Genomic DNA, 18,117 nt, shown 5'->3' with positions numbered 1-18,117 from the left:
GCAATGTGGAACATGAAACAAACTAAATTTACCTAACTATAAGTGCTATTTCTAAATTATCATGTGAATGATCGTTCCGATTGTCATTATAAAAAAAAAAGAAATGATTTCATAAAGTAAGAGCTTCTATTGGACTTATATTTCATTTCAGTATCAAATTGTAAAGAATGGCATCAGTAAAAAAAACACCGAATACCCCGTGTTGTATTCTATGTTTATCAGCAGTTGGTAAAAATGGCTTAGTCCTAGTCTTTGTCAGATTCATTCTTACTCCACTAAATATTTTTTCAAAGTTTTTCTGATCTTTGGAATTGTCCAACTGCAACATTCCCCTGAATGTGCTTGAACAAATGTGCTGCTACTTTCCCAGATACTACAACTTCCTGTACACCCATTGGTTGCCTGAGGAGGCCAGACGATTGGTGGACGAGGGCGACAACTGTGAGGACATCCTGATGAACTTCCTGGTCTCGCACGTCACCAAACTCCCGCCGATCAAGGTCACGCAGAAGAAGCAGTACAAAGAGACTATGCTGCAGGGGAACAGCAAGTCGTCGCGCTGGGCCGACCCCAACCATTTCTCGCAGCGCCAAACGTGCATGAACGGTTTTGTGGATCTGTTCGGCTACATGCCGCTCAAGAGGTCGCAAATGAGACTGGACCCTCTTCTGTTCAAAGACCCCGTGTCAAACCTAAGGAAAAGATACAGACAGCTGGAGCTGGTATAGCAGTAGCTGGGCCACCCCTTCCCCCACCCCCTAGCCTAGCCTCCAGAGGGTGTGAAGGGGGATACAGTTATTCCCCATTTGATAATGTTAATAGAATTGTACAAATTTTGCTGTATAGACGTATCTTTCCCAAATGAAGAAATAGCTGTTTGTTGCAACTTTGAGTCAGATAAAAAGAAAAAAAAAGTTCTATGCAAGTTTTATTTCTGGTCAAAGTAGTATCGCCTGAATTTCTGTTACCGGTAGTTTCCCAAAACAAAACATCACCACCAGTTACCACAAAAACGAGGTAAAAAAATATGGTTCTTTTAAACCCCTTTCACACCCTCGCCTGTACCTGTAATACCCCATATGGCACCTTTGTTGTAAAAATTCATTCTATAGCCATGGTCGACGTGTACTTGACAATCAGGCCTCCCCTTTCACTCTGCCAAGAGAAGAAGCACAAAGTTTTCTGACCGATGATTCAACTCTAAAAGCACGTAAGCCTACAGGTTTATTTAGACTGGACTGTAGGCTCCAGAGATACGGGCGGATGGCAAATTTTTCAGTTGGGAACATCGTTTTCTGATAGCTGTAAGAAAGAGTGTGCGATTGGCTGACAGACTTGCAAGTGTCCCCCGTAACTCTCAGGCCTACAGAAAAACGTCCTGCAACAGTATGACAACAGCACGACGGAAGAAGGAATTGTGGCATGTAGCTTACCCGAGTCACAGGGTTGGATTGCGTGCAGCTACATTTTTAAACAGAAGTTGTAGGTTTTGTGCGGGAAGTCTTGATGGCAGACTTGCGTAGTTGTAGATCTGAGGCGTTGTGCAAAACCAGGGATGGCGGTGCTAGGGTCAGCCCCAGAGTCAAGCCATGCAGCTTGACCTTTGCCATGACATTTGTGTACCCAGACTGATGACATCACACCCACACGAGAAGTGCTGATGTCACCCCAGTGTTGTGTAGATGACCTGATGTGGGTTGTAACGGCTGCTAAGCAGTCGTGTGTAAGTAGAGAAATTTTGACAAAGAACATGCTATTTTCTTAACTTTTCTAATTCAGTCTTTTCTAGATGGCTGTGTACTTAAATGAAAGTTAAAGATAAGATGTCTATGATAAGGAAGCTGTTTAAATGTCTTGCCTTTATAAATTGATGATGTTGAAACTAAGCTGTAAGATAATAGTAAGGCTTTGTGTAGCACTCATGACATAGAAGAAGGTATTTTTTAGGACAGGTTGAAGCGCTTTGTGATCATGCACTGTTTTCTGGAGAATTTGTTTGATTTGAAAATCATGAAGAAGAGGAGGAATGAATTCTCTATGACTGTTGTGGTTAAGATATGGTTAGGTAGATATGATTGAACAAATTTAGATTTTATTGATAAACAAATAGCATCTAAGTCCCCCTTTTCCCAGGTATGAGCAAGTTTTACAACAATACAGTTTTTAATTTCAATAATGCATTTGTACACAAAGTTGCATCCACCATACGGTTGTTTAAATTTGCATGTGTATTATGTGACTAATTGAATATTCAAAATTTATCAGACAACTCCCAGGGTTAACTGTTTAGTGTGTTGGACAATACTTGCGCCAAGGAAAAATATGTTTTGTTTCCGATTGCAGTCCTGAAAAAATCTTGGTTAGTCTCCTTTTTTTCCGAGTTCGACCGAAGTGATCTAACAATTACAGCTTTAACAACTATAACTGTAAGGCATCTGGACAGTTGTATTTTCAACATCGTTTTTTACTCAATATCATTTTTTTACTTGTACAGATATTAATTTTACAAGCACAATATTCTACTGTAACAAAAATGACCCAAACATGTCAAAAAATGATTGAAAAGATCGAAACTTTTATGTCCCTTGTAAGATGTCAACAAGAAAAAGGCTGGGGTCGACAGGTTTTTGATAGGGTCAGTTGGGTAACCGGAAAACATAACATTTTTTCCCTAGGCGTTAACAATGTCCTATAGTCACTCCACCGCAAATACCTTAAGTAAAGCTTTGCATATTTTTTTATATTTGGACTTTTTGTGTCATTTATATTTCACACAATGCACTACAAGCAAGATCATCATCCTGAGTGTTAAAACTTTAGACAGTTAACCTTGTCCATGCTAATGTAGCCATTTGGCACAGCCTGCATATTGTTACTGAGTTAGGGTAGCACAGAGAACGTTAAATTCAACTGTCAGCAGGTATTTACTACTGTCAAAATACAAAGTACTGCTAAGTTTAAATGTTAACCAGATCAAGTTGTTGCTAAGTTCGTATAGTTCTGGTTTAGTTCTGTCTGACCAAAATCCAATATTGTTCACAGGATGTATGTTGAGTTACAGTTACTGCTCTATTCTGTTGTTATTGGGGGTAATATTTGTGGGAATTATACAGGAGAGATGAAATAAGAATAGAATTGTGCATTTCTCAAAGTTTCAAAATTTTGTGAGGAAAAGTGGATTTTCCGATGCTTCAACTTTATACTTGGGGAAAGGTAAACAATACTGTCAATTAAGTATAGCAGGTACCTCACTGGACTTTGTCTAATTGCGGCAACGTATTGCAGCAACGTACCTTGCGTCACACTTACGTGCGATGCACGGGTAAGATATGTGACCTTTACACAAAATGGCCGCACTCGGAATGTAGTTTCGGCTCCAAATCAGATACAAGATAACGTTATCGGAAATCACAGCATTGCCACAGAATTAAAAACAAATGTACAATGCTTAAAATTCATCAAAAATAGAATTGTATTGATTACACCATTTTCAACCATCTTGCCAATTGTGAATTTCTTTTATTTAAAAAAAAATCATCAATTTCATTCGGAAAAAAATTAATTGCCACTGTTTGAACTTTGATGATGATTCTTGGCAGATGTTGTTCGCAATTTGGCGCAATTAAGCGAAGCCCAGTGAGATAATGCTTAAGATACGTGTAGTAATGCATAGCTTGTTTCTTGCGTGTTTCGGACATGTTGGTTTCTTAACGTTATTACTTTGCTGTGTGTATTTTCTGATTGGTTAAGGCTGTTGATGCTATTTTTGTGTACAAGCAGTTAAAATGTTGGTGGGGTATTGGGTTCACTTAGGGTTAAATGATTTGACATCTGCAATACGGTGCAAAATTAGGACTAAAAGTCATAACACGACCTTTTATCTGAGACCTGGCCTTTGATCTTTGACATGACCTTTGGCCTTCGAAATGACCTTTGACTCTAGACATGACCTGTGGTCTTTGAAACTAGTTTTGCTCAAAGTGAATTTTAGACGAAAAACAACAACATGAAAGCACCTTTACATACATTGGCAATTGTCAACAAAATTCTTAGTCAAACTATTCTCAAAGCATTTTCTGCATTCGCGAAGCCTGCTTTTTTTCTGTGTTTTTAAGTTCACTGTTTTGAAATTTGTTTTCGTACCCGATAGTCTTGGTGATTTTCTCAGATAGTCCAATATGGCTTCAGCCAATGAATGGCCATTTAGATATCTCCCTTTTACCTATTATGGTAGCAAAATTAATAGTCTTTAACTTCTTTTTATTATTTTCTTGGATTGTGCAAAATGTAATGGTTGTCAATATTATGTACAAATCTTATGTATATTTATTTGCCGCAAAATCTGTATAGTGTACAAATGTGTAAACCATGGCTAAGCGAGAATTGAGTTTTTTTTTCTTTCGTCTTTTCTTATTTTTTTTGGCATTTGGCTGCTGTTGAAAGAACGTTTGGCAAGTGGTGAGGGACTGTGGCTGAATTTTGTAAGTCAGACGTTTTTAGGAATCGGCTTGTAACGCTAACAGGTAAACCTGACATCGAAATGTTAATCTTGGGCTCCCCCAGTCACGGAATGGAATGACCGTCCCAAAGTATATACATGTATTACTACTCTTTGGGATAGGCCATTCCATTTTACAAAAGGGGTGCTGCCTACATAAACAAATATATATAATTCACAAAATTTAGGTGAATCAGATGGGAAATTTCAATTTCTTCCATTTTGGCAATGCCTGAGGGGCGGAGCCTTTTCTATTTTAAGATGGAAATGTGCCAATTTCATACCTTTGGGGCCATACATGTAAAACATGAGCTGTCCAATAGAATTCAATGTCTTCCTGTTCCAAAAGTATGAGAATGTTTTTAAACCCTGAATATGCCCGAGTCGTCAGTATTGGCTAGTAAGTTGACTTCCTACAATATTTTGAGAAGACACGATATTGTACCTCGGACATATTACACTTTGAGGTTGTTTATTGTTTTTATGCCTTGGCTCAATTGTTTGTTAACATAGATGTAAACAGGTGATTCTTGTACTTTCAGATGAGTATATGTGCAAATGTCGCATCCCTTTTGTAATCTAAACATTGATAATTATAATAACCTTGCCGAAATATACAGTGGAGCTTGTTTTTTATTGTGTGTTTGGTTAAGAAGTAGTCAGTAGTATGGAGACTGATGTTACTGCCTGGATCTGTACGTTTCTTTATATCGCATTAGGCTTAGCAAGTAGGTTACATACATGCCATTCTCTGCACAATTCGGAGTGATGAAGAGCGAAAAAAAACAAGATCGGTAAAAAAAAGATGCGAAAATATTTGAGAGACACCATAAACTTTGTGATAAGAATTGACCCGACAAAAATATGGTATCACAGCCAGCAAGACTTATTACCTTCGTCGACGAATGGTTTCGTCGAGAAGGTTATTCGATGGTGCTTGTCTGTGTGTCTGTTAGTGAACAGAATAAGTCGAGAACGCCTGGATGGTTTGTTGTCGTAGTTGGTGTGTCGGTGTGTATGTGGGAAATCTCAAGATGATTAGATTTTGGGCGAAGTGTTTTGCATAATTAACGAAAAAGTGTAAAAATGTGTTACATTGTATGCTGAAGTATGTGTACGTGTCGGCTGTGTTTTTCCAAGGCGTCATGGATAGGGCAAGAAGGTCCTGAGGGGTCATGTTGAGGGCAGGAAACGTCAGTTACACAAATTGGCTGTGAGCCAGCTGTAGGCATAATGGTAAGGTAGTCTCCAAGCAGACCTATGGGTTGGCTATAGCAGGGGCAGGTTTTGCTTCAGACTGTGAAAGGGAATTACTCAAGAAGGGCTTGGTGGATGGTCATAAATTTCTGTAAGTACATAGCTTGAGTGCTGATGTACATGATTAGATACTTATTATGCAAATCAGTATCTAATTTGCATAATTAATGAGGAAAGTTTATACATCCATCAATTTCCATGATAGGACTCTTAAACATGTGACATATGTAACTGAGGAAGAGAGAAATATTAATAGATATCAGCTTTGCAAATGAGAACCTTATTGACATAATTAATGAGAAAAACTATAACTCGAGATGGTCTTGATGGATGGTCATGATTTTTGGTATGTAGATAGCTTACGTGATGCTTTGTATGATTGGATGATAATTATGCAAATCAAATTCTAACTCGCATAATTAATGAGGCAATTTTAAAAATCTGCTGTGTTCCATGACATGACTATTCAAATATGTGACATTTGTAACTAAGGAAGAGAGGAATGTTGATAGATAGGAAATATGCAAATGTGGGCCTAATTAGCATAATTAATGAGAAACTACTATAATTCCATACTAGTAAATGACGGCAATTTCATACTTGTGGCATTAGGAAGTTGTGTGAATGTGAACACCATTGAATCAAATTATGCTAATAAGGAGGGAGCTTATTTGCATAATTGATGATAAATGTTAGCATAACCTTCTTTGTTAAGCTCATAGTCATAACAAGGAGGTTTGGACAACTTATGTTATTTGGGTGAAGAGGGTCAACTGGTATGATTGATGATTGATGAAAAACACTCCTAATACGTCAGTCATAAAGGTCAAAATCATTTGACGAAGGTATGAGGTCGTAGAACTCTTGTTCTTGTATTCAAGAAGTCTACAAAGTGACACTAGCGTGGTAGCCTAGTATCACCAAGTCGCCAGCTACGCTCAAGGCTACCACACTTGTGTCGCTTCTAAATGTACAGCTACAGAACTAGTTTCACGTCTACAACTACATGTACACTCATGGCTCCCTTAGTATATACATGTAGTGTCATTTCTTCAAGTGCATTCAAGGCTACAGCACATGTTTTCCCATTTTCGGCACTTTCTTGCCATGTTGACAACATCTGCAGAGGAAAATACGACATCAGGCAAAAGTCAGGTCTGCTTTACTCTGCTAGTGATTCAAACGCAGAACATAAAAACCCTAACCACAAGGCCACATTGCTTTTATCCCGGTAAGACCGCCTACTTCTGACACCCCGACCAATCGAATCACGTGAATCGCATTGAAACTCAGATTCGTATCAGCCATTTCCCGACAAATCGCTTTCTAACTTGCGTTAACGACTACATCGATCTGACCAAACAAACTCGCCAGTTAGATGGTGGAAGGTGTCAGCTTCCAAAAGACGTTTTCAGATTGACAATTTCGGCACTTTGGAAGTGATTGAATCCGCCCGCGATTTAACGTTTAGAGAAAAGTAGTAGAAACTATATTTGATATGCCGACTAGTCTAAAGCTACATCCTCCTAATACTGTAAAGGCACTTAAAAGTTCGAGTGGTTTCTATTTCGAGAAAATGGAGTGTTCGCGGTGGTTTCAATTTCGCCGCAGTGCTAAAGTCATATACTGCTACAGAATTGGAAAAAAATGTTCGCGGTGGTTTTAAGTTCGTGGTGAAACGCTCGCCGCGAAAACCACAAACATAAAACGACCACGAACATTTCTGCATTTACAGTAGTACATTTTTACCAATACGAGAGCGTCATCTGAAACTAGTAGTACAAAGTAGAGGCCTATGCTCGACGTTATGTTCAGCTACTTAGGTTTTTTTGTGTTGACGCGTAACTGTCGTAACATGTGCTTAGCCCAGTAGGGCAAAAGTCTACAATTAAGGCTTTCTTCAATCCCACTCAGTATGCACTAGGGAAAAGCTGGGCTGTCACGTAATTCTAAAACCTTGCTACGGCGATACCGTCTGGCGTGGAAAGATGGTGATAATGTTTTTCAGTCTGTTGATCACCACCAACTGCCCATCAGGTCCTACAGCAATGCCTTCCGGGTACTTAGTCTTAGTACGAGCGACGGTACGGACAAACTCCCCACGGCTGGTGAACATGTTTACTTTGTTGTTATTTATAGAGTTAGCCACGATGATGTTTCCCAAGCTATCCGCACAAATAGCTCTGGGGTTAGACAGTCTACGATCACCAATCCTGAACAGAGGATGCCCATCCCTACTGTACACTTGTACAGTGTTCAACAGTTTCCAATTTACCAAAACAATGATAGTTCCATCTTTGCCTGTCGTGACGTGATGTCCTATTAGCGTTTCAGGTGATACGGGAATTTTACGTATCAACGAGCCGTTTGAAAAAAACACGTGAAGGTACGTCTTATACGTACTCACCATGATTCTATCATTGTGCGCGTCGACAGCGATGCTGGAGCTGAATCCGGAATACGACTTAACTGGAATGCTGAATGTGTTTTCCGGCAAACCTTCTGGACCATACTTAACCACGTGTGCAATACTAGGACTTGTGCGATAATCTATGAAACCCACAACCCATAAATGACCATTTCTGTCAACAGCAACATCTTCAGGGAACATAGATTGTCCGTTTGTACCGGGCACAGCTGTCTTGAAGAGGCGGAGAAAGACGCCGCTCATGCCGATGACCTGGACTCGTTCATTGCCACGATCAGCTACATATATCTCATTGTCACTGGATACAGCCACTCCGTTTGGTCTTCGAAATCTAATTCCGGGACGTCGACCTGTGGCCTTCTTCCCGACAACGATGATCTTGTCCGACTTGAAACTTCTGACGTAGCTTTCTGTAATCATTGTAATGCATATATCACATGAACACATCAACTTTCAGGATACAGAAAAAGGTATTTTTCTGATACCATTTTTCTTAATTAAAAACAGTATACCATATTGGTAATTTGACATTAGGGCGACTAGGCAGCATTCGTAATACAGCAATAGCCAATAATTGCCTGACAACCTCAACCATCATCCTCCAGCAATTATGCCATTGGAACCCATACAATTGGAACCCATGCAATTGGTCTACATCATCACCATCATCATCAACATCATCATCAACATCGTCAACATCATCAACATCACCATCAACAACAACATCATCAACATCATCATCATCAACATCATCATCATCAACAACATCATCAACATCATCATCATCAACATCATCATCAACATCACCATCATCAACATCATCGTCAAAAATATCATCATCAACATCATCATCATCGGTACTGGATAGCTAATTTGATAGAGTTTGGTTAAATCTTCATTTCGTACTAGAAAATAACACCTACCTCTGGAGTTGAATACTGTTTTATCAGTAACCAGTATCTCTTTATGGTCTGAAATAGATGGACCAAAAGCTTCCATGTTCAGTGCTGTCTGATTTTGCGATTCATTGTCTCTCTTTTTTAACATTAGTTCACAATACGCCAAATCATATCCAGTTGCTTGAGTAATTGCTATTTGGCGTATCTTATTACCTGGATGTCTAACCTCCATCGACCGACGTTAGTTCACGATAATTTCTCTACAATGCAGGACAAAGATGCATTCGCTTATTTCATTACCAGCTTTTGGATTAATCTAGAAATGTTTGCCTGTACAGTAGAAGGAGTCAAGAAGGCATTCAAAGTGGTACCTTATTTCTTTTACTGAATGCGAAGCTTTCAGCCAAACAATACTAGTACTAGAGAATAATTACCTCTGCCTAGTTGACTTATAGTATAAAGCCAAAAAGTCCATTTCAATAAGTAAGCAAACTGGATACTCGAAAGACACAGAAAAAGCAAGCAAAACGAAACATTTCCATTAAGATAGAACGTTTCCAGACTATTGACGATACGATAAAGGTACCCTACCTTTGAATGATGGTGTCGGTGCAGCAACACTTGTTGTGGTCACTTTCCTTTTAGGTTTGGTGGTGTCAAAAGACGTCGTCGTTTGGTGGGACGACATCATTGATGGTGTCGTTGGCACCTTCGTGGAAAACAATGTTTCCATTGGTGAAGGGTGAGAGACATTGAAGGCTGGTGACCGCGTGGTGGTGTCAAAAGCCGTCGTCGTTTGGTGGGAAGACATCGTTGATGATGTCGTTGGCATCTTCGTGGAAAACAGTGTTTCCATTGGTGAAGGGTGAGAGACATTGAAGGCTGGTGACCGTGTGACATCTCGCATATTGTTGGCAACGAATGTCGGTTGCCCGTCGCTGACAGAGCGATCGAAGGCCAGTATCTGTAATAGAATGTGAAGAGTTTTTTATGAACTTTCACACGGATTTTTTCCATTTCGATTAAGCGGAAATATGCTCACCGCCATGTTCTTGCCCTTGATTTACAGTTCTATGGAAATTTCTAACTCTCAAGGGCATACAACCTTTTTGTTGTTGTTGTTCCTTTTTTGTTTTCAAATTTTATCGGCAGGTTTGAATGCAATCTGTGTGCATTCTTTTCTGTTAACTATACACATAGTAAAAGAGGTTATATGAGGGGATGGAAAGATCTCCGGGCGTCTGAAAACGCCTGAGACACTGTATCTGCGTCCGCCTCCATGTTGGTGTTTCCATAACGTCATAAGAATATTAATAATGACTAACAATGACTGGTTTATTTCCTACAAATTCATACACATGCCATTGCAGCCTTTCCTGGCTGAATTGATATATGAGACAAAACATTTCTTAAAATTCGTTTTAGGTTCATTTAATAGCTCATACATTTTTTTACAATAACTCAACAATACATTCAAAAACTGTACACTTGAGTCAAGGACCACAATTCATTCAATAACTCTGCGCTAAAAGGTAAGGTTGTGTTCTTAAATCTGGAAGTCCTGCAGCTGAACTGTGTGAAGTTCATACTAGAAATGAATGAAAAGAACAGTCCACCTTTGCTCATTCTTACAATTTGACAACATTGCAGTCTTTTCATAATTTCACCCAATGATAAGGAAAAACGTCATCATTAAAAACAATTCACCTTCACTACGGACGTGTGATTCTCTATTTCTTTCCCGGCAAAAGTTGAACTGCGGTTGACAGGACTGCTGTTGTTACTTCCTATTGTTGTTCTCACCTGTAGATTAAAGGCAACCGTTGAAAGCAATATCAGGGACCAAAACATTGAAATTAAAAAATGCTGAAATTGTATTGTAGTGGCATTTACTAACACTGTCTAGCACATTTGTGTAATAACTTCATACTTTGAGCATTTTAAAACCGTGCAAAAACATACCATACGATGATCCCCTTAGTTTCACGAGCCTACAAAAACCCCGGCGACGAGTTTTCACATACACGCACAATACATCGAAGTCATGTTTTTGCATCATGGACGTCGCTATACATTGTGATAGTGTTGTTTGAACTAATCATTGTATAGAAATGACTAGATAAATTGACTTTAAAATCCGATTTTCGGGCCCTAATATTGCCTTGGTTGCCTTTATAAACAACATCTGGTAAAAGTGGTTAATTCAAATTATTAGAGCAAGATTTATTTAGAGAATGACTTCTACCAACACAGATAAACTGTCACGCTAAGAGATATTTGCTGCAAACCAAAAGTATTGGATTTTCAGCCATCGACGAGTCTAGTAGAGATTCTATCCAGACGTACCAAAACAAAGAGCTTTTTGCTGCAATTGAAGTTACATATTTGGGACTTGAAAAGTAGTGAAGACTAGATTTTTAGACAAAGGACAAGAGCTTGCCTTCTTAGCATCCCGGGCGTTGGCGCTGAAGTACAGCCCAGCAAAGGTTACGCAGAAGACTAATAACGCCATGAAAGCTGAGGATATCACAAGAACGCCCACCCGTCGGCACGTGCACCATGACAATACTGGAAACATAAGGAAAACATTCAAAGAAAGACATAACACAGCAATATTCAATAATCATGAAAATAGAATATTGTATGTTTACCAATGTCTGATTTACACAAATTAAACATGTCTCATTTATAAAAGACTTAACCTTATTGCTAACTGATGAGATGTTATAATATAAACATATATGATGGTTCCAAGATGGCTTACACATGACGTCACAAATCAACATGGCAAATTTTTCTTAAGTTTTTCTACACGAACTTTATAACAAAAATCTTACCGCAAGCTGTTTGCCGTGTGCGAACATTTCGCACGTACATTGGATTTGGAAGCAGGCCGTTTTGATCTCTCATCTGATTTGGAGGGGGACAACTTGTTGAACCGCAGCTTTTTGGTATCGTACTGTCATCTTCGACAAAAACCGACCTGTTAGCTGTGGACATGTTGTTGTCACTATTATCAGCAACAGAGCCATGGCTGGGAGATTTAGACTGCTCAATACTACAGGGACTGTCATCATTGTTAGCTAGTCCGGAGGTTGGTTCAGGGCGAACGTTTGGCTCGTATTTCTGAGTAGTGTTGGCGGTGCTGTGAACGGGCGTGATGTTGTCAATGTTATTAGAAATAGAGTCATGTCCTGAAGGTGTAAACATCTGGATGCTGCAGGGGTTGTCATCAATGTCAGCTACCGGTAGTCCGGAGAATGGTTCGGACTCCGGACTAGTGTGAAAGCTGTTTGGCTCAGTCATCGGATTCTGGTCCTGTGCGTTTTGTCGGTACATTGGATTTACGCTCGTGGCATTCTGTGTGTAGACAAGCCTCGGGTTTTGAATGTACTGATCGCACATCGGATTTTGATAAAGTCTAGTCTGAGGATGCCGGATGTCACGGATGTCAATGGTACTCGCAGCAGCGGCTGAATGGTGTACGCTGTTCTCGGGTACGTCGTCCCCACTTGCCAAGGTGATTGCGAAGTCATTGCTGTTGCTTGAATCTACTTCTGTTCTCGGCTCCTCCGAACATGTCTCCCCTACAGCCACATCATCATGACAAGTTTCTGCATCACAGTTAGGTTTTTCACTGGGCTCGATGTTGACTGTTTGTCCATTCTGAGCCGCGTCATCTGATGTCTCTCCCAGGTTAGAATAATAATGATCATCATCGATATTTTCCTCGGAGCTACTGTCAGCCAGATTTCCTGGTCTCATCATACCTGCTCCAGAGAGATCGTTCATGATGAACCTACATGTAGGTACGACGAGCGAGTTGGGTTTTTCTGCCGTGGGTTCCACAGCTCTTGACGATATGGCTCTGGTTTGTGGCTCTTGTATAGAGATGCAGTTTATCTTGTTAAGTGGTCTGGTACCTCTTAGACTGTCTACTTTAATAGCTAGTCCTCTATTTGGTCTGTGTTTGCCGACCAGGCTTAGTTTGCTCCTGAAGAAGTTGTTTTAGCAGGGGCGAAGGATTAAATTGACTTTGCCCACCCGTCGTATTTTCGTGATTGCACATGAAAATCAATCCGCGTTGGCTACACCCTACTTCAACTACAAGGCTTTCATCTTACCTGGGGATATGGAGCAGAAACTGAGTTTACAATGAGCAGTCTCCGGTTATAAAGTGATTTGTACCTTTAAGGCTGTCTGCTAGTCCTCTGTTCGGCTTGTGCTTGCCGACTAGGGTTAGTTTTACTCCTGAATGAGTTGCTTTAAGAGTATCGCGGGGTTGATATGGATAAGGCATCCCCGCCATTTTGTGTGTATTTTCTTGATTACACCTGAACAACAATACAGATGTTGTGCGCTGCTACATATAGAGTTTAGCACCTAGGGACAGGTGTATTTGTGTGTCTTACAGGTGTAGTTTCCGGTATCCATGACAGGCGTGTTTGTGTATCTTACAGGTGCGGTTTCCAGCATGATAGACAGCTGTTTTTGCGTGTCTTACAATTTCCAGCACACAGCAAAGGTGTGTTTGTGTATTTTACAGATGTGGTTTTCGGCACCAAGGACAGATGTGTTTGTGCATGTTTAGTACCATTGTGGTATGTCTAAAAGCTTTATGTTCAGCACCAAGGACAGAAATGTATGTATGTATTTGTGCGTTTGGGTTTGCGTGCCTATAAGAATAGACTTCTGTACCAAAGACAGGTCGCTTGATTGTGTTTGATCAACTGGTCTGATGGAATTTTTTTCAGAAGTAAAAAGTATTTATTCTGCTATATTATCTTCATGCTCATGGCTCAAAAGCGTCGCCTGGTCATCCTTACTAGAACTGCAATTTTCTAATCGTAATACACACTTCATCCTCATGGATCAAAAGCGGCATCTAGCAATGTTTATTAGAACTGCAATCGTTTTCGTTTAAAGGTTATCTTATTAAAAAGCATGACGCTTTGGACACAGCTATTTATAGACACACTTATCCACGTTAATTATAGACGATCTGCCTATCATGTTTCAATTTGAAAGATGGCAGATGAATTTTGACCCAAAAAAAGCAATTACAGAAGTATGCAACTATCTACTGTGAATTTTCAGTGTCATTCATCAAAAGCCCCGGTCGGGCTGGGTTCTTAGGTTATACGGGATCAACGTGCAGTTTTCTCTGTTTACGTCCATTGGTCATACCACGGGAGTCTGTCTGTCCTAGATATAGAATGCATCTATTTCTAAAACGCTGTCAAACGTACACAGCAAAGTGCTTATCAACAGCAGGTTCATAATATCTCAGTCCATGTTAGTGGATCAACAGCGTCGCCTAGCAAGGAGTACTAGAACTGCAGCAATTCTCGGCAATTACTGCGAAGTGCTGCAGTTCTAGCTCTTATTGCTAGGTGACTCTTTTGATCCATGACTGAGGTGATTCAGCCTAACATATTATTTTCACTAATGACGAAAGCGTGTTATGCTTTCTTTCTTTTAACCCTTCAGATGTCAGGAAGGTTTTCCTCTGTACTGAAGAGTTTGCATGATCAATGACCTTGACATTGTGTGGGTTAATATCTAGTCTAGGCCGATTGTCACACAAGAAAGCAACCTCACCTTAGTTTGTTACTAACTTAGGCACATGTACGATAGTCGCACACAGACACCGGCATACCTAGGCCTGTTATTCATACATGTACTGGATTGAATTATATAAAGATATTATAAATGTATAAACAAGACCATCCGTTAAGTCACAATCGCAATGAAATTGCACCATTGTATGTTACCATCGTGAGTTTTGTACCTGCTTAGATTTTGATGTTTAAAATTAGAATTTTCTGTAAAGGCTAACCTGTTGATAGTAGAGCTAGAGGGAGGAATAGAACTGGTCTGGTTATGAAGCTATCAACTTGTTGTTAGTTTTAGCAAGGAGCCTATTTAAACCTCCTTGGTTTTAGAAAAAAATGTTTTCTGCTAAAAGCTTTGTAGATATCTTGCATCTCCTTGTTTTTAGCAAATGCGATCGATTGCGACTGAACCTCATCCATTTTCCATGAGAAAGAAACCTTCAGTTATATTAAAAAACGAAATAAACAGGTTTTATCTTATACATATCTCTTTATTCATATTCGCTGGTTTCTTTTTACACTTTCTTCACGTCTGTTATATTAAAACAAAATAGATTCAACAGTAGATCTCTAACAGAGTCAGATCTCGACATTTCAGATAACATCTATTGTCTTTCATCGGTGAACGGAAAATAAGTCTTAAGGCAGGTAAAACTAGAGGGGCAACATTTGCGAGCAAATGCAGAATGTTTACCTTCACATGGCCTATCTTTACGTTTCTACCAGGAAGGATAAAGTGTTTTATTTAGTTGATGCGTTGGCACAGGTCTATGACACAGGATAAGTCAAGAAAAGGGGAATGATAATTTTTGACCTGTAAGTGACCTTAATGAAGACCAACGAAATGGATGCATAATTTGTACAATCAATAAGGAAGATTTATATTTCAATTGTGCTAAATGATATGAATAGCATACGTATGACAAAGGTAACAAGGCTCAAGAGCAACATTTATTGATATGAATGATGCAAAATATGACAATTTGAATTTGTAATACATTGGTGACAAATGGCAGAATATCTATGCTAGTGACACATGCAACGTTAAGATAAAGGTGAATATTATCAAACACTATTTGCATAATTAATGAGGCATTTCTGCAGCAACTTTGATATTTGCAACATATGTAATCTAAACATAGGAGATAATGAATTCATATGGATCATTCCAATTTTTAGAGACTTCTTTGCTTATCTACTTAGCAAAGTCTGCACTCGTATCTGTAATTCGGCTACATGAAATCGTCGGTGGTTTCAGTGTTTTGTTTGCATTCATCTCGCAAGCGCATGTTGAAATCCAAGTAAATCAATTCATGGAGATGAGAGATTTATTCAATAGCACGGCGCACACGCCTTCCAATGTAAAGTTGTTATCGAAAGTTTCACCGACAACACAAGTGTCCATTGAATTGTATACATAAGCATATCCTCTCCTTTGCTCTCTTTCAATACAACTCGAATACCATGCTTTCTTCTCCTGTGCCCTTTCCAAAGAATGGCATATAGTCGCACAAACAGGTGAACTTCGGTAATTTTCGTCGAAGAGACGGAAGCGTAGCGTCAAATTGCGAGTTAACACTGTGCTCGCCGATAAACGAGTGCGTACATTGTCATTTCCCATGTGAAGACCGAGAGTAGGAAAAACTATGTAACGTTACATTTCCTATTTTGTGACATCTGCAATTTATGTAAAAGTAAAGGATTTTAAGTCATATATATTGCAATCTTGAGAAGATTTTAAGTAAAGACAAGGATAACTCGTGAAAATAATTTCAATTCCACTCTGCTGGTGACATGCTATTTTAAAGGTGCCGCTCGCCTACATCGGTAAAAACTTACGCACGGCACCTTAGCGACCGTTTTAATACGCCGTGTTGCTTTTCAATCCAGTGCATGTTGACATTGATTGACGATTGATTGGTATACCAAAGACTTTGTTTTACAGAAATCGCTGGTTATCATGATCGCAAAAATTGACAAATCTATATACATCTATGTATCGAAAACGTCCTGCAGTTGCCGATCATACTGACCTCTGCAGTCTGCAAAATACCGCATGTACATGTAGTCCTAAAAGTACGCAGACAATCCATATTTCCTGTTATTCAAGTCAATCCAGGGCAAAGACAGGTCCAGACATGTTTTGAACCGCACGATCATTTGTCTTAGCCTCTTATTGTGTTCTTTTTAATTTTTATTTTGTCAACGATTTAAAAAGAAAGAAAAAAAACAAGATCTACATTTACGTTGCTTTGCGATGATTCCCACCCCACGCAGATCACAAGCGGGCCGCCTGTCAATCATAATCAACATGCGAACTTCAAAGGATTACTTTGCAACATTTACGACGCGCCGACTTTACATAATACAATGTGCAAGCCGACCACGAACCTTATCAAACACTTATCCGACCTGTATAAAGTAGGTTATACGGAGAACCTCCTTGCGTGTACATTTACCCTGATCAAGGACATTATATAATGTCCTTGCCCTGATGGCGTTGTCCGACCTCCACCTGTGTAGCTGGACTGACGTTGCCCACCGCTGTACATGTATAGTATCACATGGTGAACGGAATGACCATGACACAAGGTAACGTTACAAGGGGAGAGCGTTCTACGCTACGGCATATCTTGTTTGTTCAGTCAGTTTAATCGCGAAATAAAGTTCTCAAGTCCCACGTTTTGTGTGTGTGTGTGTGTGTGTGTGTGTGTGTGTGTGTGTGTGTGTGTGTGTGTGTGTGTGTGTGTGTGTGTGTATTTTGCATTTCACCTTTTTGTCTCAGGGTAAGAAAAAAAATCGATTTTGCATGACGATTGTTGTATGTGTTTTTATGTAGTAGCCACCACTAATCGGTGACCTTGCACCGAACGTACCCGTTGCTTATGCTCAAATTTTCTTGGTAATGCAAAAATCGGTTAACTATACACCAATCCGTGTTTCACACAGACGACAGCTAGCGCCCTGTGCATAAACTTCTTATTCAGCACGCTGGACGAAAACAAGGAGGTTTAATTAAATATAGTCAGGACTCAGGGGACAACCAAAGTGCAACTTATGTCACCCGAAGACGATACCATATAACGTTATCACAGTTGCCGGCCAGTCAGTGAAAAGTTTATAATTTGGGTACGGCATCGTCGGTATGAGTTTACCACTCGATGGCGAGTCATTTTAAGTTGACTCGTTGTCAAGCTGATCAAGTCGAGCTTCGGAAGACTGCTAGTGGTTGAAGCTGCAAAAATGTTAACATTTTGGCGTCTGTCAACATTCAAGATCGCCCGCAATGACGCCGGTAGCTAGATTTGCTACATATTCACCCGTCCACAGTAAAATGTCAGCATAGATTTATTGTGTAGAAAAATGGTTTGTATTTGTGAAGAAGTAGGGTTTTTTTTTATATACATGGCATTCAGAGAA

At 39.6% G+C, this 18,117-nt stretch overlaps 1 protein-coding gene across 2 annotated transcripts in view; it reads left to right on the top strand.

Moving 5' to 3' along the window:
* The window catches only part of LOC136423767 (exostosin-1-like), a 52,505-nt gene extending 50,467 nt beyond the window's left edge, over positions 1-2,038 (top strand). For both annotated transcript variants that reach the window (XM_066412051.1, XM_066412052.1), the window contains exon 8: positions 371-2,038. In XM_066412051.1, coding sequence (XP_066268148.1) covers positions 371-728 — 358 coding nt within the window. In that variant the 3' untranslated portion in view covers positions 729-2,038. The remainder of the gene's footprint in view (positions 1-370) is intronic.
* Positions 2,039-18,117: the final 16,079 nt, after the last annotated feature.

This window comes from Branchiostoma lanceolatum, chromosome 18 (assembly GCF_035083965.1).
Source record: "Branchiostoma lanceolatum isolate klBraLanc5 chromosome 18, klBraLanc5.hap2, whole genome shotgun sequence".
In the NCBI taxonomy this organism is placed as follows: domain Eukaryota; kingdom Metazoa; phylum Chordata; class Leptocardii; order Amphioxiformes; family Branchiostomatidae; genus Branchiostoma; species Branchiostoma lanceolatum.
The sequence above is the reverse complement of the archived record's forward strand: the minus strand, read 5'-3'. Positions and strand labels throughout refer to the sequence as shown.